Genomic DNA, 24750 nt, shown 5'->3' on the forward strand with positions numbered 1-24750 from the left:
GACATTTTCCAAATTCTTTTTCATACATTTTTCAGTCCACAGCCCTAAGAAAACCAAAATTTCATTACTTCTGGTAAATGAAAAATAGCAAACTTGCTTGAGATAAATAATAATGTCTGATTTATAACTGCACATCCATATACAAACCAACTTTGAAGTTCAAATATCTTCCTTTGAGAACTTTCCTAACCATTAAGAATCAAATGGGAACTAAGATCTATTTTTCTTTGAAAATTTAATTTCACATACATACTTTTAGTTTCTTTCTGGGGGGAGCTGCACTTTTCCAATGTGCTTGTCTTTTCTTAACCAGAGATTGCTTAGGGCTTTTTAGCTCATTATTTGACTCATCATCACTTGTTTCCTCCTCTTCAAATTCTCCTGTTTGACCATGACTGTCCACATCTTTTCTTTCAAGTGTTTCTTCGAGTGTTCCAATTTTTTTATTTTTTATCATAATTTTGAATTTTAGTGCCTATAAAAATAAGTCAATATTATTATACGTTAATAAGACTTCCCATTAACATGTGAGTTATACTTTTAATTGCAACATCATTGAAATATATAGTACAAAGGTATCCAGCTTCCCTTCAAAATATTTCTACCTGCTCCTCAAGCAGGACTTTTGAGCAGAACAAGGCTGTCAAACTCCCACCCTGCAGGCCAGATGCGTCACGTGTTGGCCACACCCACACCCAGTTTAGTGAAGAGGAAAAAACTCCCGATATGTCACGTGATGCTGCCGTGACGAAGTGAGTTTGACACCCCTCATCTAGAAGGACCCACAAATTGCACACCTGGTCTGCCTGCAGCAGTCCAACCCCATCCAAAATAAAAGATTTTAAAGTCCCTATACTGTATATAATGGTAACAATTATATTTTTTACCTCGGGAGAAGGCAATTCAGTTGGTATAGTCTCATCTATTGTAAATGTAACCAGCTTGTCACCCAGAATAGTTCTTAGATAATCCACCATAACATCCTGCTGTTTAGGACTACAATGATTCTCCAGAGACAATATCAGAGGATAATCAGAGACCTGAAAATGCAGTTTCAAAGTTATTAACCTACTTAATTGCACAAATAGAAAATACATACAACTAAAACAAGCAATATTGCAATTACAGATATTTTCATTAAGGCACAAAAATACTATAGCATCTTAAAGTGCTCCCAAGTAAGTAGCTCATAGTGCTTCTTCTGTAAAGGGCTTAATTTCCTTTCAATATGGTTGTCTGCACTAGCAAGAGAAACAAAGTCATGCTGAAGAGACCATACATTTCCCTCCTCTTTCATCTATTCCTTTCGATTGCAGTTGCAGACATGGGTTGGAACAGAGCTTTTATTTGGTTCTACTCATTTTTAAGAGGAAAAGTTTCTGCCCAACCGATTGTTTCATGGCCTATGTAGTAACTGCTTTTTGTTTTATGCTACTGAATTCTCATCATCCATCAAAAGTCTGAAGGCATGTGGGTACCGGTAATTAATTAAGAGTATCTTAAAACATCTGGTAGGTATGTCACACATGTACCTACCACAAAGGCATACTTGTCGATCACTTGGATGACGGTCATAAAGCTAATTTTGTTTGTTAAAGTATATCCGTGATAAACGACAGGATCATTATTGGGTCCATCCCAGCAATCAATTTCCAGACACCGGCATCCTTTCATCAGAGCACTTTAAAAAAAAATTAGAAATGGAGTCATATATTTGCTACTGAAAAACTAAAAATGAAAAGAATTTGCTGGCATTCTTAATCTGGTTCAAAACTCATGGAATTGATGTCCTGTAACACAACTGGGGAAAGGAGTGGAAAAAACTTCCATTTCAAATTCTACCAAAATATGGACATTTTCCCTCACAAGTAATTGTAATATGTCGATTTGGGTCATTTAAAATAAATGGAGTTCCTCAATCAACATTGTCATTAAAAGCTTGTTATGACAATGCCAGCTTTCTTCAGCTGCAGTTGTGAGGAAATAGTCAGCATCTAGTCCCAAGGAAAGCCCTCAGTGCCCTGGTCCAGCTGCACAACACAAATTAAATTTGTTTTATGAAATTTTGTTAATCTATTTTTGGTAACAGAGATGTTGCTCCATAGAAAATATATTTTAAGATTCTCATGCTACAGTTCATGTTTTCAGTCATTTTGAAATGGCACATTATAGAGCTATTACTATGGAAAGTTGTGGTTGAAAAATACTCTTAGAAAACATTTATAACAATAGCACCAGAGATGATTAAAAGTTGTCTGGCGGCTAAAATAGTGCTTAGTACTGTACATATAAGAAAAATGTAAAAGCATGTTCTATGTAGAACATTTCTTTTAACTTGACTAGTTCGCTCAGAAAAATCCCCAAGAAAGAAGTTGAATTTCTAAAGCAAGTATTTATCTGAAAAAAAAAATCACAGCGGGCTATCCAATAGTATTCCCAAAAGTTAATGTTATAGCACAACTGCTGTAGTACACTGTGCAAATTGTGCTTCCACAGCTTCTGGAAAGTAAACTAGGAATTGCTATTAGGAAAAGACTATTGCACTGTGAGCCCCTAAAGGACAAGACTATTAAGATTTGTACACCCCAAAGAAAGGACATAAAACTAGGTCCCATTAATTTCAATGGGCTTTAAGATCCCAACAACTGCAAAACTCATTACACAGCATCATTTCCATAAATACTTTAAAAGGCAAATGGGGAATCCACATGTTGAATATTTGCCAATGTTGGCTTTAATTTTAATTTTTCATTCTATCAAATATAGCCTTAGAATCATAGACAATTATTCTAATAGACAATGATTTTGCTAGTTTTGTTAGTGAATCCATCCCCTGAATAATACAAGAAACCCAATTAAAATATCCCAGACAGGGATTATCTTCACTCAATTTGTACATATCCAGGGGAAAGTGTATCAGTTCTATAGGTACTTTGGTCCACCCTTGAATTGTTCTTACTGGTAAGTGTTTTCTAGTGTTCAAGTAGAATTTGCCTTTCTTAACTTAAATCCATTATTCCATTTTCAGAACTCTAAAATGTTTGAAAGCAAGTTCTGACCTTCTGAGAAAATATTTTCAGGTATTTGTAGCATGCTCTTGTATTCCCCCTATTTCTAAGAAGCTAAATATTCCCAATTATTTCTAACTCTATCAATCTGTGAATCTTTTCCAGTTTATTTGCATCCTCTTGAAAACAAATTGCCCAGAAATTGACACAGTATTCAAGTGTGTTGCCTTTTTTTATAGACATTGATATTATACTGTTTAGTCAGTTGTGCTTGAAATGACACTTGAGCATGCATAAATATTCACTTGGCCATTAATTATTACTCCAAGATTATATTTACAAGTATTATTATTTAATATCTATAACTGTAGATTTGACTTTGCATTTGTCTAAGTTTAATATCATTTTGTTATTTTCAGCCCATAACCAATCAATACTGTTTTAAATTAATTTTTGTTTTCTAGGATATCAATTATCCCACTCAATTTTATGTAATTTTCATGGAAGAGTTATTATATTTGATTCCAATTTGTTAAAGAGTCTTTGCACAACACTTGAGTACAATTTTTGAACCAGCTTCAAAATTTTATTTTTATTCCATTCAGCCCACAGTTTACTACATGGAGTAGTTTACCAAATGTCTTGCTGAAGTCACTATATATTATGTCTACAGTATTCTCACAGTCTACTAAACAAGCCATCCAATTAAAATATTAGCCTGACAAGGTTTGATCTTGATAAATGTATATTGCCTTCTGGTAAATACATGTTATTTCAAGATATTAAACAATACAGGTAATCCTATATGATCTGCTATTTGGTATCGCACTAACTAATCTTCAGTTCATTACATCTACTTTTCCCACTTTTCGAATACAGTACATACAGTATATGCAGTACATACAGTAGATAACTACATTTTCTAATTGTCTGGCATTTCAGTTTTCCATTATTTGTCAAAGAGAATAAAGATTCTACCACACATCATAAAATTATTTCAGAATTCTACAGTGTAATTCATGGCCTTTTACTCAAAGTAAAGAGGTTCTAGTATTGTCATTTTTACTAAACAGTTTTGTATTTTTTAATTTTGAAAAGGAGCCTATTTATTTTTCTAGCATTCTTTATACTTCCAGGCTATCAATATTTTCTAAAGCGCCTGTAGGCCAGACAAGAAATAATGGATGGAAACTGAACAAGGAGAGATTTAACCTGGAAATAAGGAGAAACTTTCTGACAGTGAGAACAATCAACCAATGGAACAGCTTGCCCTCAGAAGTTGTGGGAACACCATCACTTGAGACTTTCAAGAAGAGATTGGACTGCCATTTGTCAGAAATGGTGTAGGGTTTCTCACTTGGGCGGGGGGTTGGACTAGATGACCTACAAGGTCTCTTCCAACTCTGATTATCTGTTAATATATATTCTTCCTTACTAACATGTCTCTCTCTTATATATGCTCTTTTTTGTTTTCAGAATTCTGATTAGCATTTTGTGTATGTTATACAGGTAGATCTTGACTTACAACCATTTGTTTGGTGACTGTTCAAGTTACAAAGGCACTGGGGGGAAAATGGACTTATAATCATTTTTCACACTTACAACTGTTGTAGCATCCCCATAGCCGTATGATCAAAATTTGGATGCTAGGCAACTAGCTCATATTTATGATGGTTGCAATGTCCCGGGGTCATGTGATCATCTTTTGTGACTTTCTAACAAGTCAATGAGGAAGCCAGATTCACTTACCAACCATGCTAACAAAATAGCTGCAGTGATTCACTTAACAACTGTGGCAAGAAAAGTGGTAAAATGGGGCAAAATTCACTTACATCAGTCTTGCTTAGCAATGGAAATTTTGGACTCAATTGTGCTTGTAGGTTGAGGAATACACCTGTATTAGTTTCTTCTATGTCCACTCTTTTTTTCTAATAGGAATTATTTGCAGTTATGCTTTTAGTATCTCCTGGAATTCTCATCCATCTTGAACTTATTTTTTCCGTTTAGTTTCTTCTGAAAACGGAATCCATTCAACTTGCTCTGAATTTATTGAAATCCACTTTTCTGAAGCACACGATCAATTATATTAAAATTTAATTTCCCTTCACATTAAGAAAAATAATATTAAATGGCTATTTCCTGTTTCTACTGCATCTACTTCCTCAGCTAAATCTTCTCAAGTAGGAGAGTCAAAGGAAAAAAGGAGTCCCTCAGATGCTCAGATTGAGCAATCAATAGGTCTCAAGGCACAACTCTTGCACTCAGCAGCTATTCAGGAGATAAACTTTTCACCCCTCACAATTGAGTATATAATTCTTCAAAATAGAGAGATTATCTGTTCATTCTTCTTTTTTATGTCTTTATTGAACTCTACTGGCAAACTATTATTAGCATTCTTTGTTCACTCATTTTGTCTGACAGAACCTATTAAATAAGGTACATGGTTTAACAAAAGTTGTTTTAAAGATAGACCTAACACGAAGCCCTATACAGTCAAGGTAGTACTACTGAGGGCTAGGGCGCAAACATTTATTATGTTACCTTTTCTCAGAGTACAAAGTAGAAACAGTTTACTAGCAGCAGGATTATTAGAAGTCACAACTGATTCCAAAACAGGTTCTGGAGCTATCCTTAGTTTGCTTTTCTTCCGTGTACCCAACCTCTTAAACCAGTTAATTGTTTCTTACCCAGAAACAATTAACTACTCTCTTGTAAAATATAGATACACAGATTAGGTGAAATTTTGCTCAATAGCAAGTAACTGCAGGAAGGATCTTGGAGTCCTACTGGACAATCACTTAAATATTAAATAATAGCAATGTGCCTTAGTCGCCAAAAAAGCCAATGCAATCCTAGGCTGCATTAACAGAAAGATAGAATCAAGATCACATAAAGTATTAGTACCATTTTATAAGGCCTTGTAAGACTACACATGGAGTATTGCATCCGGTTTTGGTCACAATATAAAAAAGATGTTGAGACTCTGAAAAGAATGCAGAGAAGAGCATCAAAGATGATAAGGGGGCTGGAGGCTAAAACATACAAAGAACAGTTGCAGGAATTGGGTATATCTAGTCTATTAAAAAGGACTAGGTATGATAGCAGTGTTCCAATACTTGAGGGGCTGCCATAAAGAAGAGGGGGTCAAGCTATTTTCCAAAGCACAAGAAGACAAGAAAAGAAGCAATAAATGGAAATTAAACAATAAGAAACCTAAAACTAAGGATACATTTCCTCACAGTGAGTACAATAAACCAGTGGAATGGCTTGCCTTCAGAAGTTGTGGATACTTCATTGCTGGGAGCCTTTAAAAAGAGACTGGACAGCTATTTGTCTGAAATGCTCAAGCAGGGTTGGAATAGAATAGCTCGAAGATCCCTGCCAACTCTGTTATTTTGTTAATTTCTGTTAAAATATTTGGTACTTCTGTGGGGGTCCAGCTCAGAACAGGAAAAGTCTCACAAGATCAATGTCAGTTCACTCCTCAATTTGTGCTAGACACAGAAATTTTAAAAGGCTTGTGCATGTTTTAACAAGCTTTCATATCCTGAAGTATACCATTTAAGCAATATTTTGTGATCTTTCATAAGGCTCCATGTGCAACATGATTTATCTGGGGCTATTACAAATATATTCCTATTCTCTTACTGAATCTTTGACAACGTTTAAATAGTTTTAGACAACTGGTTATCTGACTCGTATCTTTTATTGTCCTGTCCTCCTTTAACCCCCTTATATTAGCAATAGTAATAGCATCTAGACTTATATACTGCTCCACAGAGCTTTACAGCCCTAAGTGGTTTGTTTACAAGACAGCATATTGCCCCCAACAATCTGGGTGTTCATTTTACCGACCTCAGACGGATGGAAGGCTGAGTCAACCTTCAGCCAGTAAGACTTAAACTGCCAAACTACTGACAGCCGGTAGTCAGCAGAATTAGCCTGCAGTACTGCACCATCACAGCTCTTGCTAGTTGCTAGTTATTTATAACTTTTGATGGTATGCATGTGTTTCATCATACACAAGTGGACACTTCAAAAGGACAACAGTATCTTACCTTAGAAAACTAAACATTCATCAGGCCTGATCAATATTTGCAGAAGTAACTATCCTAAAATCCCAATGCAAAAGTTCTAGGCTAGCATGAGAATAGATGGCAAGCAACTTCCATATTCTTCCCAGGAAAATGAGATGGATGCATCCATATAGGTACTACTAGTTCAGCTAGACTCAATTAAAAATTTTCTCCCTCTTAAGTGAAAAAATGTTCTGTACATATTGTTCTCAGGCCCAAGAAACTGTACTCTTGAGAGGTCTGTCTCAATTATTAACATATGCTACTTAAACCTTATACACAGCACTGTCTCCTAAAAAATTCTAGATTTTCAATGTTTGCACAAAGTGCTTGTTCTTCCTTCTTGCTGCTAATCTTCTGCGATCTGTTCCTTAGTCCTTCCTTCTATGCACAGGATCGATCCACATAAATTAAAGAACTCCTGGAACTGAGAAAGCATAGCACAAAACATGGTACAATTCTAGTTCTGTAATGAGAAACCCAAGAGTACTATAAGTTCTCACACTCCTTTATTCTCTGATGCTTATTGTTCATTATGTTTAATGGTCTGCCTCAAAATAGCTCTAACAAATCTTAGAAACTCTGAACGCTACACATACACACACACACACAAATATGGGGAAATGAGTTTGTAAATCATGCAGTGGACTATGTATGCAAAGTAAACACTTTACCCTAGCATGCTTTGGCATAAGCTATATGGGTTTCCTTGGTATATTTATATTTTGAAAATGTATATTCTTCCCTTTAAATCAAAACCTGATAGCAACACTAAAATATTTATCTGTCATATTGAATTGTATTCTAACTACTTTGCTTTCTGTTTGTGGTTTTCAGTGGGTTTTTTAATGATGTTTTAATTTATGCTTTTGAAAATGAGATTCAGGAAAACAGAAGAAGCTGTTCTACTGAACTACTTATGATATTAAACTAATGATTCAAAATGGATACAAATACCTTGCATAGCCCCACAGGTGACTTGACCCTATTAGCTGATCAGATAGGAGGTAGGTGTTGTGTGAGGATGAAATAAAGTATTCACGTAGCGGACGGGACATATCCTGGTAAACAGTTCTGTGCTCACTTTTAAATATCGCGCAGTCCTCAGAAGTCACATATCTTATAAATCCTTCAAATGTCATCTCTTTATTCCTCTTTGCTGAAAGCCAGAACATTACAAACACATATATATCTCCAGCATGGACACAAACAGAATTAAAACAAACTGAAAATATTCCAGACTAAATATATTACTGTAACACGGAATGTCAGATCACACATGAAAATTTAAACTGTTCTTACGCTCAGTGATGAAGAATTGAAAGAAAATGAATCACATATGATAGGTATTTTATATGCTCATATAACTTAATCAATTCAGTAAATGAGTGATGTCTTTCATGAGCTTTGGATAATGCACTCTCAGTATCTTTGTCTTGCCACGGATATTATCAGTCAGATCACAAACTACATTTGATATTAGCTAACGTACTATGCTGCATACTTGTATGTACATTTAATATATACTGTAAACCAATAAATCCTGTCATAACTTTTTCACATGTAAGACTTAATACTATGCCCATGAGCCTTTCAGAATGTTCACCTGGGCACCATTATATGGATTGTCATACAATAAGTTAGATACCAACAAAATAAAGCACCATCATCTTGCAAGGTCTCATCTGAAACTGTCAAAATGACAAAAGACACCATGATCCTATGAGATTTCTACCTCTTTTAATTTAGTGAGGTTGTGCAGAAATGGATGCATGTGTGGCTGCACTTGATTCTATGGCCTGGAGGTACAAATTTGCCAATCCCCAAGTCAGAGAGCATGTCTATTCATATTTTGTCTAGAAAATAGTTCAGTAGGACTCAACTAGGAATTGCAGTCTTAAGTTCCATCCATTTTAAATTATTTTTACAAACACAATGAAACTTAAAACTGTATCCTTAGTTACTTCTGTCCTCTGATTCTACAGCAATACTACAGCTCTTATTTCCCCCCAATTATTATTCTTTACTTAAAGGATTTTATTTCCTAAAATCACTGGATATTTTAACACCCATTCTGTATTTGACATTTTCCTCAGAAAATAGTACATCTCAAACTTGTTCAAAGAATTTCCTTCAAAAAAAAGTCGGTTAATAGCAATAGCTCTTAGACTTATATACTGCTTTATAGTGCTTTTCAGGCCTCTCTGTTTGCAGAGTCAGCATATTGCCCCCAACAATCTGGGTCCTCATTTTACCCACCTCGGAAGGATGGAAGGCTGAGTCATGAACCTTGAACCTGGTGAGATTCGATCTGCCAAATTGCAGGCAGTTGGCTGCAGCTGAGTAGCTTGCAGTACAACACTCTAACCACTGCACCACCAAGGCTCTTAAGCAGCATTATGATTGTTTTGTCTACTTTCTATCACATAATATTGATATAAAGATACAGAAATAAAAACAAAGCAATATAAATATGTGCCATATCTATTTATTTATTAAATTTATTTTGTGCCCATTTCACTCTACAAAGTGACTCTGACCAGAGAGACTCTGGCCCATCTCTATGCATGTATACCCATTTTATAAACCCTCAAGGTATTTTTTATCATGAGAGTCCGAGCCTCCCAATATCAGGGTTAAATTTGAAGTTTCATAGGAGAAAGATTTATTCTACATAAGAAAGGAATTCTAGTCACACTATTATCATGCAATACTGTAAAAAAGCAGACAGATAAAACACATTTACTGTTAATGACTGATTTTTCCAAATAAATGTGTTTAGATGGGATATTAATATTTTCCTTTCTTTAGTTTATAAGAAAAAAATGGATCACATAAACTTATCTATTGGATTTTTTTTTAAAGGTATATAACATGCTTCTATTTATATGTTTCATATATTTAGTCTTGCATTTGGGACTTACAAGGTTTAGGATATAAAAATGGACTCTCTAAAAATATGCAAAAGGCCGAATAAAATGAGGGCTTAAGGGTATGAAGTGCATGACTGGCTTTATTTCCACCCAAAGCATACTTTACTTTTATTCTTCCCTTTTGATCCCAATTATTTCCAAGGCTCACTTTCTTAGGCTACAAGTTCTTTAGGAAGAGAGTAACTGTATTTTTCAGGGAGGACACTTTCCTACATCTAAGCCCCTAGGACAAGTAAGCTGCAACTAATTAAATTATTGCATTCATTGTTATAGATACTTCAAAATGTTAAACAGAATATAAACTACACTCCTGAAGACAATATACCATCTCTCACCCTTCTATTTCAATGCTGCAAGCAGAATGTATATGTAGCGTATGGTCTGTTTTTATCTACTGCATCTTATACTGCCACGCTCCACATGCATGCTGTTATTACTGTTCTAACAGGTCTCTACTATACAAATTTGATGCTGTTGTTGCTAAGTGCTAAGAAGCTAAGAAGACAACAGGATTAAATATACTACTTTCAAATGCAAAGGTTATGAAGGCAAACAGCAATTAAAGACTGTTTCTGATGTTTAAGGCAAAAGGACAGTTTAATTCTTATAGCTGCCAGATCAGAGGAGACTGGCTTGCTTATTATCTTTCACAAGTGTGCTCCTTTTCACAATCCATGTTTGGCTCTGTTTGCATACTCACCCAGATGCAAAAGACAACTCATATGTGGTCATGTGCAATTATGGGACACTGTACTTAAACTGCCACTATGTAAGCAGAATCTCGCTTTCATCTAGCCTACCCAATGACCCACCAAATTCTGCAAAGTGAAAGACCCAGACATGAATCTGCTCCAGCCACACCGATATGATTATTTGTATTGAGATCTCAATTATATTCCTTGTGTACAAAAATTGTATATTCTACTATTTTTTAATGCAAAAAAGGACTAGAAAAATAATAAAAGCAACTCAAGAAAGAAAGTTTATTTATTTTGCTAATATACAATCTTTATTATCTAATACCCATTTTTGGAGCCTATAAATATAAATACAGTCACAAATATATAAATAATGTATTTGTATGCTTGTAGGCTTATAACATAATATACTTTCTTCCTAAAATGACCTGCAAGATTTATTGAGTTTACATTAAATCTCTGTTCACAAATTCTTCCTGAACAGACGACTTTAAAACAAAAATCTCCACTTGAGAAATCCCTGGCAAAACAGCTACTATGCAATAAGTCACTCCTGGCAAATGGACTAGACATGCAGTTTCATGCTATTTAGCCATGAGAATAATTTAGCAATTTTAGAATTTAATTTAGCAAAATTAATTGCTGAGGCATTTTTTCTCATAAAAGTGCTATGTAGTGATGGAAGATTAGTTTTTCTGCACTGTGGTGCATTTCAGTGATTTTGACATGTTTTTCTAAGCTACAGAACAGCAAATATGGGAAGTTTGAAGGAGTATTTCCTGGAATATATAGAAGGCAGCAATGGCAAAGTCAACCAAAAAAAACTAGGTGGTCATGTCCATGAAGTTACTAGGAGTCAAGCTAAACTAAGAGCCTACATATACAAACACACTCACACACTTATACTTAACTTCCTTATTTACAACCCAGTAATCCCTTAATTCAGGCTGCAGTTGGGGTGACTGGATAGAGCTGAGCGTTTACTGGCCGGATGCCCTTCCTGATGATGCAGAGTTCACAGCAGATATATTTTCTTTGCGTCCTAGGAGAGAAACATTTGCCGCTATCTAGAACTCTCAACCTCTGAGTGGGAAGCAAGCATCTTCACCACTAGGCCACCATGCCACTCACTATTATACCAAAAATAATAACAAATATATTTCTTAATTTATTTCATTTTTATTATGAAATGTATATACCACCCATCGCAGCAAGATGAGACTCTAAGCAGTTTACAAGTAAAAGAAATAGAAAGGGCGTTGGTACTTACCTGATACGCCCTTTCTCTGTGAGCTGTGAAGAGCATCCAGAAGTGGGAGGTGCTTCAGTCTCTTCTGGAAAGGCTGGGCTTAAAACTCTGGGACGCTCCTCCTCCTCCACAGGACACCTCCCCAGCGTCCCCCAGTTTTGCAAAGACTGAGTGCCAAAGTCCAGAACTCATCACCTAATCTAGATCCCTGACCAGAAGGGAACCCCACCAGACGGAAAGAAATGGGTGGGGCTGGATGCTCTTCATAGCTCACAGAGAACAGGCATATCAGGTAAGTACCAACGACCTTTCTCCCATGAGCTGTTCAGAGCATCCAGAAGTGGGATATACCAAAGCTTGGCCTGTCCTTAGGGAGGGACTCCGTCTGGATCAAAATCCACTCCTAAACTCTATGGACCCTCTGCAGGACTCTTCTGCCAAATGAAGCGTCCGCTGAGGCGTAGACATCAATTTTATAATTTCTGATAAAGGGCGATGGTGAAGTCCAAGTCGCCGCTCTGCAGATTTCATCTATGGAAGCCCGAGTGGCCCATGCTGCTGATGTTGCTGCACTCCTTGTCAAGTGGGCTGTAATGCCCTTAGGAACTGAGATGGACTGGCATTTGTAACTTTTAGCTATGGTGGCTCTAAACCATCTACTAATGGTCGTCGACGACACCCTGTGTCCTAAAGTGGATGGGTTGAAGGATAGGAATAGAGCCTCAGATTTTCAAAATGCCGCCCTGCGGTCTAGATAGATGCTTAATGCCCTTTGAACGTCAAGTCGATGCCATTGATGCTCCAGTCTATGAGATAGTTTCAGACACAAATTTGGAAGCACCAACTCCTGCGCTCTGTGGAAGGCTGAATTTACTTTAGGGATGAACAATGGATCCAATCTGAGAACCACTCTGTCCGCATGAAATACGCACAGGTCCTTTCTCATCGACAATGCTGCCAATTCGGAAATCCTCCTTGCTGATGTGATCGCAATTAAGAAGACCACCTTATATGTCAGGAATTTGAGACTAGCGGTTCTTAAAGGCTCGAATGGGCCAGTTGTAAATGCGGTTAACACCTTGTTGAGCTCCCAAGTGGGATAGCGGTGAATTACAGGAGGTCATAAGTTTGCAGCACCCTTAAGAAAGCTGCAGACATGTGGATGGTGCGCTATGGAATGAAGGTCACCCAAGGATATCACCGAGGCTAAGGCCGCCACCTGTCTGCATAAAGTATTTGGAGATAGGCCCTTGGTCAACCCCTCCTGTAAAAAGTCCAATAATTGTCCTATTGATGGGGCATATGGCTAGGCTGAGCCATTGTGGGTCTGGGTGAAGTATTATGATTATTATGATTATTATTATTTGTACTTAGGGGTGGTGCCTACTCCTGTGGTTGAAAGTAGGGTGCTTCTCCAGGAGTGTAATATATATATATATATATATATATATATATATATATATATATATATATATATATATATATATATATATATATATATATATATATACATACACACATACATACATACATACATACATACATACAAACACACATACATATACATATGCCTATATCTATATGTAAGCCCGTATATATGGAAAACAGTATCTAAGGGTCCCCAGCAAGGGAAACCCCCCAAGCAATTTTCCAGAATGTATTTTCCAGAATATCTCAGTGTAGTTTTTGAGTGCAATATGCATAAAATGGTATCCTCACCAGACTCAATTACAGCTACCTTTTATTTTAGAGCCTCACTCCTTGCATTTCATTGGTAATTGGAGATTTGTGTATTGTAAAAATCTCAGCATCAATTATTTCTCAATTCAACCACCAAGTGAAGGAAAGGACACTATGCTTCAGCAGCAACTGGCTTAAACTAAAAGAAAAAAAATCCCCATATGGACATATTGGCCTTTTTCTTTAAGAATAATGAGATAAGCAGGGTATCTTTGTACAAAGCTACTTCAGAAACCAGGACAAATTAGCACACAATTTATTATTCTCCTCTTCTCCTACCCCACAATTCCATTTGGAAATGCCAGCAGATAAAAGAATTATTTTTAGCATGACAACTGAAAAACAATTCCATCTTTGCCATCTTTAAAGTAATTTGTATTGAAAAATCCATATTTCAATGTTAAAGGTGATCTATATTTTTATATTTGAAAATTAGATTTCTGAGAATATTTTATTTCTAAATCAATGTGTACATTTAAAAATGTTAAAATTATGTGTAGTATTACTGAATTCCATTTGATTAAAAAATGTGATATTCAGAAATTAAAAATACAGCATACCTTCTTCAATGGGCTCAAATTTTGCAACAAGTTGAGAAGCAATTGTTTCATCAGCATTATCCTGAAACTGTTCATTTCTGAGAAAGCCAACTAGATTTGGTAGCGATAGTATTCTGTGGTTTGGAGAGTGGATTGTGAAGAGCTCATGAATTTCACATCTATGTGCTATAGCACGATATATTCTTCTAAAATCCTCTATAGTAATATTTCCAGCCTTGAATGAATCACTTGTCTGGTTTAAAAGAAATATATATACAGCACATATCATTAATAGAAAAAGAAAAATGAAAAACATTCAGTTTCTTAGAAATATCTTCTAAGAAGTATCTTAGATACTTCGTGAACCAAGAAAACATTATGTACCAAGAGACTAATCTCTCTTTCTACCGCTGTCACCCAAGCTTATAGTTATCTTGTAAGATTGTTAGTAGTAACCACTTCACCCAAGCTCATGTAGAGAATTTCAAGGTTGGCCAATTCACCAAACACAAATTATCTTAACAGCTTGGAGAAGATTGACACATGAAGTAAATTCCTCTGAATTGGAGGACTCAGATAGAAGGCTTGATTTAATAGTTCACCAAATTCCGTTACCCAATCTTGTCTTTTAAAAACAGGTTCATATAAACTTAAAACTTAACATAAGAAAAATCCTCTAGCAATAACTTAACACTAGTTCAGCATTTTATTCCAACAATAATCAGCCTCCAACTTTCAATAGGACATCAAATCAAGCAGTTATGTAGTGGGGTTTTTTTCAAAACAGAAACAGAGTAGAAAGCAAGTCATGTTTAGACATTTCTCAATCTTTATGGAATGGGTTTCTGTAGAGGGGATATTTTGTATTCCATGCCATTGAAAAGCTTTATTTCAATGTATACTGATGTAAAGTAGTATTGTAATAATTATAGCCATGGGCTGTTATAAAGCAAACTTGTAAGCATCTAAGATGACCTATTAGGAAATGAATATTTACTTCAACTTGTGTTTGGTTTTTATGTTTAAGTTTATTAAATAAACAGGTAAATAAGCATGATACCAGGCTAATAACTTTTATTTATAAGTGCCTAGCAAAACTTTCCAGTTCTTTTTCATTTTTTGCTTATCAACAAGTTGTCTATCAGTGGATTTTGTGCACTAGTCAATTATATCCCCACCATGTAGGTTAAAATTACTGATTGACAGTTATCTCTGCTGATTTATGTGCCCAGTAATAACAATGATATCATATCAACTGATAATGTCCAGTGTTGAGATGTTAACACTAGTGGCAAGCACAAAAGGGAAAAGAGCCAACTTTATTTAGCTTGTTTATATATTTCAGATATATTTGTATTATAATATACTATATTTGTACTACATTGTATCCATTTCATATACACCCAATGAACATTATCCACATGGTATTATAAAGAATATCCATTTGTAGCTAGAAGTAATTTATATTTTATATTTGTGCTAATATTATCTTTCCTACTATAAGTTACCCAGAAATTATAAGCATCACTCCTTTTCAGACAATGTTTAGTTTCTCATCTGAATACCATTTCAGCTAGTCCTCATGAATATCACTGTACAAAATTAAACATGACTTCTCTTTAGAGGTTCACGTTATTCAAATTTGAAATGGGAAAGATGCCTCAGTCCTAGCATGGGCACCTTGCTGTATTTGGCAAATGCCCTTATTCCAAATCTTAAGAACCATTTCCTCTTTAGATTTAAGAATTTATATATCTCTACTTTAGGCTGCTGTGGGCACACACGCATACACACACTTCCAATCCCAGGGAACAGATTTCAAATTCAATTCTTTGTCTCTCTTTTAATTTGCTAAGTCTTTGAGTCAATCCTGGTTCAGAGACCTGGCTCAACCCAAACAGCAGCTATTTAGTCACATGGTAGAGATTCCTATATACTAAAGTGCAATAGAAAACAAATTTTGTCACTTCAAGACACATCTCTCTCCACACTTGTTAATATTCAAACTAAATGTTATTAAACTTTACTAATACCTGTAATGCCTATAAATGCAAACTACCATAATTTGAGATAGACAGGTCTTTCCCTGCCAGATCTACAATTACATAAGTCGGCCTAATGGGACTGGAGTCTATGTGGATGAAATTGGCTCCCCCTCTCTGCTTCCCCTATAATTGGAGACTTAGATGATAAATAGCTACCTCTCTTTTGCTTTTACTGCATCCATGGTGGAAGGAAGAAAGGTGGCAAATGGCCCTTTATCCAATAGGTTTCTAATCCTATAGAGAGATAGGATCAGAGGTGATTAAGAGCTATGTCTCCCAGATTGCCCTGCTATCCCACCTACCCAGTCCTGAACCACTCCTCTATTTAAAAATAGCTTGAAAAACAGCTGACAGGTATGGAGAGAAATTTGTGAAGTGCCAGGAGCTGACAAGCACTAAAGGACACACAAGTTGACTTATTAATGTTCCTGATGTACCTCCCCCACCCGTCCCGATAGCAGAGTTGGGCCAAGTGGCAGGACAATCTGGGAGTCTATAACTCACCAGCTCTTTGAAATGGGGGATCAAAAACATTACAGCTAAAGAACTCTTTCTGCCTCAAAGAGCTCTCTCTGCTTTATTTCCATTCTAGTGACCAAGGGAGCAATTACAAAATGAAGCAGGATGGGTTTTCCTATTTAGCCAGGCAACCTTTACCATTCAGCTGAAAGGCCATTGTTTGATCTACAAAGTAGGCTACCTTGTTAAAGAGGACAGCCCCGTCCACCCCACAAATAAGTTGTCTTACTCTGACCAGTTAAACCCATGAATCTAGTCTTTTGTCAAATTCACCTCCTCCCTCAGCCCCTTTCCCATAAAAAAGGTAATCTGTGGTTTTTATCTCACTAGCAAGTGATATTCAGTGAGAGGGGAAATCACCCCCCTTACTCTGTCCTATGACAACAATGGCCTCATTATTGTGGCAGAATTAGATTTATCAAACAAGCTAGAATAACTTTCTGCTGACTCAAGGAATGGACAATTGTACTTTAATACAGCTATCTGTTATTTTCAGTGTAACTAGGTTGGATACAGGTCATAATTTTTAAGGGTTCTGACAAGTAAAATCTAAAGCAGTTTTTAAGAAATTCATCCTAAACTATTTTGATTGTATTTAGCCATTTAAACAAATGAATCATGTATCTACAATGCACTCCTTATATTATCTAGCAATAGCAGCAGCAATAGGATTTAGACTTACATATCGCCCCATAGTGCTTTACAGCACTCTCTGGGTGGTTTACAATGTCAGCATATTGTCCCCAACAATCTGGATCCTTAGTTTACTGCCTCAGCTGAGTTTTGAGCCTTAAGGATTGAACTCCAGACTATGGGCAGAGTTAGCTGCAATACTGTACTCTAATCATTGTTCCATTAGAGTTCCTATCCATCTATTCTATTATTATCTAGAAATATGGCTTTGATTTAAAAAAAAAAAAACCCTTAAAAGCACATATATTTCTAACATTTAGAAGGTAAGACAAAGTTTGGCTCTATCATAACAGAATATTTTATTTCAGAATAAACTACAAATAAAAGATTTCTACCTCAAAGAAATATTTAGAAATTTAAATTATTTTGAAAGTATTTAATCTTATCTAGTAATATATTTAATAATTTAAGGTTAATTAATTTTCCTTCAGTTATTTTAGCAATGTCATCAAAGTGACAGTGTGGATATTCTATCATTTCAGAGGTGTAAAGTTAAAGGAAGCTTAGAGGATTTTTGGTTACAGGTAGTCCTTGACTTACAACCATTTATTTAGTGTCTGTTTGAAGTTACAAGGGCACTGAAATAAATGTGACTTATGACTAGTGCTTGTACTTACATCCTTCACAGCATTGCCATGATCATCATGTGATCAAAATTCAGGCACTTGGTATCCTGTTTGAAATTGTAACAGTTGCAGCATCCTGGAGTCATCTGATCATTATTTGTAACCTTCCCAACTGGCTTCCAACAAGCAAAGTCAGTGGGTGAAGCCAGATTCACTTAATGACCATGTAATTCTCTTAACTGTAATGATTCACCTAACGGTGGCAAAAAAGGTTGTAAAATCAGGTGCAATTGCCTTGCTTACAACCAAAATTCTGATCTGAATATTAGTTATATGTCAAGGACTACTTGTACTCAGAAATGTAAGTAATCTATCAATATTGAAAGCTCCTAACTCTTTTGACAGAACAGCTCAGTAGGTATTTCTCTTTTAAAGCAGTGAGGCTTCTACAGGAGAAAAGACCAACAGCACTGTTACTTTCGTGGCTGTTTGGTGGTATCACTGTTAACCACACTTAAAAAAGCAAAGTTCACATATTAGTCTGTTTCTGGAAAGGAGAATTATGACTTCCCTCCAGAGACAATTCAACACCAGTCTTTTTTTTTTTTTTTTTTTGGCTAGCAAAGAAACCTCTAAAACCCTCAGTGTATTCATTGAGCATACACTCCTCAACTCTCTCTCAGAATTGTGGCCCTGATACAAACAGGATACCTCTATGATTGTTTTTGCAAAAGTAAATTGAACTGGAGATATCCAATTAGCATATATGATTGGATAAGGCTATTGTGTTAAATTAACTAATACAATTTAATAACCTTAAATTGTGGCCACTGCCAATACTGCTTGCATGATATTTCACTAATTTCCCATGGATATTTAGTGTGTCATATTTAGTGTGTCATGTATGATAATTAAATATCTTTCTGATATTTAATTATCATAAATGGCACTGTAAGAACACACAATTATCCCACAAAATGATTGCCACTGCCCCAAATGATAATTGACAGATATGATAACTAAATTAGCAAATATCTAGCATGTTATAAATTTATCTTTAAAAATAAAATCGTTAGTAAAATCATGTTAATACTAAAATGATTAAATAATATTTTTCTCACCTTAAAAATGTATTTCACATGAATATAATCAAAAGGAATGTCAAGGTTATTAAGAAGTTCCAGGGTACTTTCCAAGTTAATCGTTCCTTTTCTAAATCTGTCATGGATAATGCTTAAAAACCATGTAAATGAAAAGCTGGTTAAGGGAATCAGAATTCAACGTAAATCATACTTCTCATTTTTCTTTGGTGCCAAGTTGAAATATACACATCAAATTGTTATTTCTGCAAATAACCTAGATATAAAGATGTCTGAATATATACACCTATTCCAAGATGCTTAAAATAGGCATTTCAATAGGACAGCAGTTAAGCATACTTTATTATATATGGCAGTATTCTAAATGCTAAAAACCTCTTAGCCTTGAAAATCATAACCAAATAAAAAAACATTACAGCCAGTGAATAAAAAAAGGATTTCAAAATAAGAGGTAGAGAGCCAATGGTTAATATAGATTGAAAAGCCCATAGATTTTACATAAAAATACATCTTTATACACAGGATTAATTGATGACATTCAAACAATTCATTCCAAAATCCAGCTTTGAATTAGTTATTTAAAATAATATGGCCAGGAGTGCACTCTTAAACTTGTTGGTGATTATTTTCCCTGAAGCATGTATTATGGACATAATATAAGAGGGCTAGTTTGGTCTAGTCAGTGGTTATAAGATACCAGGAGACTTATGAGTTCTAGTCTTGCCTTATGCACGAAAGTCAAATGGGTGACTTAGAGCCAATCACTCTCTCTCAACCCAATCCAGCTGACAGGGTTGTGGAGAAAATAAGAAGTATTAGGTATGTTCACAACACTGAGTTCTTTATAAAAAATAATAAAGGTAGGATAAGAAAAAATCTAAAATAAATAAATAATCTAGAAGACAGCAATTCCTTTTTCTCCTCCCATTTCAGCCTGCAAAGATTTTTATTATTAAATTTATATGCCTTTATTTTAGAGTATGGAGACAAGGAATATATGAATCAACCCCCCACCCAAGTTGGACGTTTCTACTAAAAAAAGCTTTGTGATTAGAGCAATAAATGATTCCTTAGGCATGAAAGGCGACTTTGGGTTAGTCATTCTCTCAGCCCAACCCACCTCACATGGTTGTTATTGTTTTGCGGAAAATAGGAGAGGAAAGATTAGATATGCTCACCACATTGAGTTTATATATAAGAAACGGAGCATACAAATCAAATAGTATAAGTAGTCCTCAACTTACAACCAAATTGAGCCCAAAATTTCTGTTATGTGAGACATTTGTTAAGCAAATTTTGCCCACTTTACAATCTTTCTTTCTTACAATCTTTCAGTTAAGTGAATCCCCAAAGCTGTTAAATTAGTGACACAGTTGTTAAGTGAATCTGACTTCCCCATTGATTTTGCTTGTCGTTGATCACATGACCCCAGGACATTGCAACCATCATAAAATATTAATCAGTTGCCAAGTGTTTGAATGTTGATCACATGATCTCAGGGACACTACAATGGTCGTAAGTGTGAAAAATGATTGTAAGTTACTTTTTTCAATGCCATTGTAATTTTGAACAGTCACTAAATGAACTGTTGTGAGTCAAGGACTATCTGTTATAATAATCCAAGTCCTTGAAAAGATCTGACTGGGGAAAAAAAGCCAGATCCAGTCTAAACATATGGCTGATTCTATAACCAACCATAATAATGTTACTCACTTAACAGGCTGCCCAATGCTCTTTCTTCAAAAGGGAAGAGATTGGCAGGTATTTGTTCCTGTTAAAAATAATAGCACAGGGAGAAATAGATAGTCCTTGACTTATGACCATAATTGAGCCCAAAATTTGGATTGCTGAGACATTTGTTAAGTGAGTTTTGCCCCATTTTATGACCTCCCTTGCCACATTTGTTAAGTGAATCACTGCAGTTGTTAACACGGTTGTTAAGTAAATCTGGCTTCCTCATTGACTTTGCTTGTCAGGTCGCAAAAGGTGATCACATGATCCCATGACACTGCAAAGGTCATAAATGAGTCAGTTGCCAAGCATCTGAATGTTGATCATGTGACCATGAGGACGTTGCAATGATCATGTGTAAAAAATGGTCATATGTCACTTTTTAAAGCGATGGTGTAACTTCGAATGGTCACTAAATGAACTGTTGTGAGTCCTGGACTATCTGTATGTCTCCCAAAGGACAAGAAGCAAATTAGGGTATTCGTATCAATGCCGAGGAAGGCAGGGCACACTTTTCTTCCCGTTCAAGGATGAACTTCCTGGGTTTAGAAGGAAAATTTGGGCACTGAAATCTCACCCAGGCGCTAATGGCTGTCCTAATTCATAGGACAGCTTTTGCCCAAGCCGCGTCTGTCTCCACAGACAGTAAAGCCGCTAAACCCACAGGGTTCAAGGAACTTCAGCCACGGTGGGAAGCGCGAGAGAAAGAGAGAGAGCAAGGATATCTGGTCTCCATGGTGCCCGGGAGCTCCTCATGGAGCTTTTCGTCTCGCTCCTCTCTTGCAGGGAGGTCAGCGGCATATTCCCCACCCCACGGTCCAGCCAGGGGAAATTGGGGTGTCCACCCGCAGACCCCGAAAGCTCAGACTACCGCTAGGCTCAAATGGGAAGAAAAAAAAAAACAAGTCTCTTGTGGCGTCAGGGGTGCAGTTCTTCGCCCAACGGTTTTCCCGCGCGCCCCTCACCGTGATTGGCCAGCCCGTGAAAAGTGCGGGAAGGAGAATGTCTTCTCGTACCCGGCGCCGAAGGGAGGGCGGTGAGGGAAGGGTGTTTTTTTTTAAACGCGCTGGGGGATTTGTTCCGCTGGCGATTGGGAGTGATAGACCGGCGTTTCAAGATGTACCGTTTGCTCTTTATGCCGTCTAGAAAGCCACGTTGAGGAAGGACAGAAAAAGCCTCCTTCGTTTGAGAAGTCGGAATGCCTCAGAATGCCTTCATCCTTGCCGAACTTCAACCACCTCCCCAGGAATCCCAGTTGCTGAGGCAGCCAGCAGCATAAGCAAATGTCTTATTGTACAGAGATACATCAGATGGAATTTACAGAGGAAATAGAGATGATCAAATTGGGAATTGATCTCCTTGGTGTCAGTGAGCTAGACTGGTCAGAGAACGGCTTTTTCCAGTCTGAGGATTTCACAATCTATTATTATTCAGGACCTGATACCAGAAAAACAAATGGAATAGCAATTATTGCAAGCAAGAAACTTGCTAGAGCTGTGGAAAGCTTCTCAACTGTCAATGACCAAATTATGACCATCAGAATTCATGCCAATCCCCCCACCCTCAACATCACAGTTAACCAAGTCTAAGTGCACTGATTATGTTACCTGGTTTGGGTAATGACACATGTGCAAGAAACCAAGTTCAGAGAACACCAAGGACTCCTCAAATCAATATGCATCCATACCCAACATGGTGACAGACAAATATACCAACTTGCAATGCTGGCAGTGATGGGGTTATAGCTCTATCAGAAATGGCCTAATTGGCTATCTATTCCTACAAAAGCTGCAGCTTCTAGAATGGGGAGAGATGTTAAAGAAGTGTAAAGTGGCAAGAAGTACTTCTCCAAAAGTGATTTGATGATAGGGTTTATATGGAATTGGGCTACTGTAAAAGGCAGTGACCTCTTATGAGCCAACCCACCTCCCCTTCATAAGGTCCACGAAGAGTAGAACAGACAAGAGACTTTCTCAGTGATAGTCCTTCTGTTCATTACTCCTAGATGTGAGTGGCCTCCTTCAAGATATTCATGAGGTAAATTCATGTTATTCCAGCTGACTCCCAGTTTGTCCTTATGTCTTTTGTGTTTATTTTGTTATCTTTCCTTGGACTTATTATAATTTTAACTGCATACACTGTATTATTTGCCACCCAGACTCCTAATATACTAGGGCAGCTTTTACTGTACATATATATGATAAATAAATTAATAACTAGAAGGTCTCCAGTCTTTTGAAGGTTGTAACTAATTTTTATTATTAAGAAGAAAGAGAAAGCTCCTGGACCTCTGATATTCTTTCATGCATCAAGAAGGGTAAACAAGGGATTTTCTGAATCATTTGTCAAAGCATGTAATTTAAAATCTAGCATACTTCTCTACTGGAAAAAAGGTCGATCCAATCAAATATGTCATCACATATTTTTAGTAATTTCTTAGTTCCCAGTCACCTGGATCCCTGTCTGCAAGTTCATGGACTTTCATTTTCCCCTATCTGCCATAGGCTCTGAATTTTTTTAAAAAAATCACTGTTTAGTGACTAAGCTATGCCAGTAGGTGATAATTATCTAAACTACATAGAAGCAGATTCTTTATACAATCCAATATGTTATTAATTTTGAATTGTATCTAATGTTGCTTTTATTGAGTGTCATGATTGACCTCGGGGATATGCATGCTCATAGGATTATTGCAGCATGAACTGGCATTCAACTTTGCACTTATGGATGTCTCAAGCACGCTGCACACTTACATCACTAGGCACACTGCAGATGTTGAAAGAATGACATTAATAACAAATGATGTGGATTATGTAATATTTCAGTTGTTGGGGAATAGGGCCAATATTTTCAGGAAGGCTTAAAAATCCACATTTATATTTAATAAAAATGAACTAAAGTAGAGAGAAATCTACTGAATTTAGTTATTATAATTTAAAATGATTCTTCTGAATGCACATCTCTGTCCCTGTTCTTCAGAAAACCCAAATAGCTTAGAATGTAGAAAACATAAATAAACAATTACAAAAAAATAAAAGAAGCATAAAATAAACTATTCATGAATATCATATTAAGTCTACAATGAATCAAACATTGGGGGAAAGACCTCAACACAGAGAAAGAGAAATACTAAGAAATATTTAGTCCACACAAATTCCTGATCTAAAATTAGCCTGTAAATCATGCAGAAGTAAGACTAGATTGGTTTCACTAAAGAAGGCATTTCCAAGAATGGTGTTCAGAGTGCAGCTAGGTAGAACGGGCCCCTGGCAAAGAAAGCAAGATATATCCCTCATATCACCCAGCCTAAGTCAAGAAAATGCACAGAGTGCAATAACATCAGCCAAACCAAATCCTCAGACAGCAATTAGGTTACCTTCCTTGTAGGCAGATAAGCAAATGCATATAGAAGTTAACCAGTCTTCTGCTCTCCCTTTTCTGCTGGATTCCATGAAGAATCATTTTGCACTGAAAGCTTTCACCAGGTCCCAGAACTGAGATGATAAAACTTTCACGCACATTATATCAGGATGAATGTCTTAAATTAGAGAAATTGGATTGTAGCATATGGGCTTGAGTGACCTAGCATGGTTGCTGTTTTGCTGGCATAAGCCAGCTATTGGAGTGAGTAAAAGGGGAAAAGAAGATCAGTTCTGGTCTTGAAGGGCAGCTGCAGCGTAATGAGCTGACCTAGCTTCTATCCAGGACTACTGTGGGACAATTTTGAGACAGAAGTCCCATTGCTCCCACCTTGTACTGTATATAGATGTTAGGGTCTAGAGTCCTAAGATGACATCCGCCCTCCTCAGTTGCTGGGGAATATTCCACTAATCTAGCATGAAAATTGAAGAGA

General features: G+C 36.4%; 1 protein-coding gene across 1 annotated transcript in view; it reads right to left on the minus strand.

The window, feature by feature from the left end:
- LOC113425670 (1-phosphatidylinositol 4,5-bisphosphate phosphodiesterase zeta-1-like) overlaps positions 1-20349 on the minus strand; it is a 43799-nt gene extending 23450 nt beyond the window's left edge. Inside the window, exons 1-7 of the mRNA XM_087969073.1 lie at positions 20345-20349; positions 19188-19323; positions 14265-14496; positions 8042-8243; positions 1537-1681; positions 888-1040; positions 254-475 (exon numbers count right to left, since the gene is read on the minus strand). Coding sequence (XP_087825199.1) covers positions 254-475; positions 888-1040; positions 1537-1681; positions 8042-8243; positions 14265-14496; positions 19188-19323; positions 20345-20349 — 1095 coding nt within the window. The remainder of the gene's footprint in view (positions 1-253; positions 476-887; positions 1041-1536; positions 1682-8041; positions 8244-14264; positions 14497-19187; positions 19324-20344) is intronic.
- Positions 20350-24750: the final 4401 nt, after the last annotated feature.

The sequence above is a fragment of the Notechis scutatus genome, chromosome 6 (assembly GCF_049901735.1).
Source record: "Notechis scutatus isolate UNSWTSFEM ecotype Mainland chromosome 6, rNotScu1.2, whole genome shotgun sequence".
Lineage (NCBI taxonomy): Eukaryota > Metazoa > Chordata > Lepidosauria > Squamata > Elapidae > Notechis > Notechis scutatus.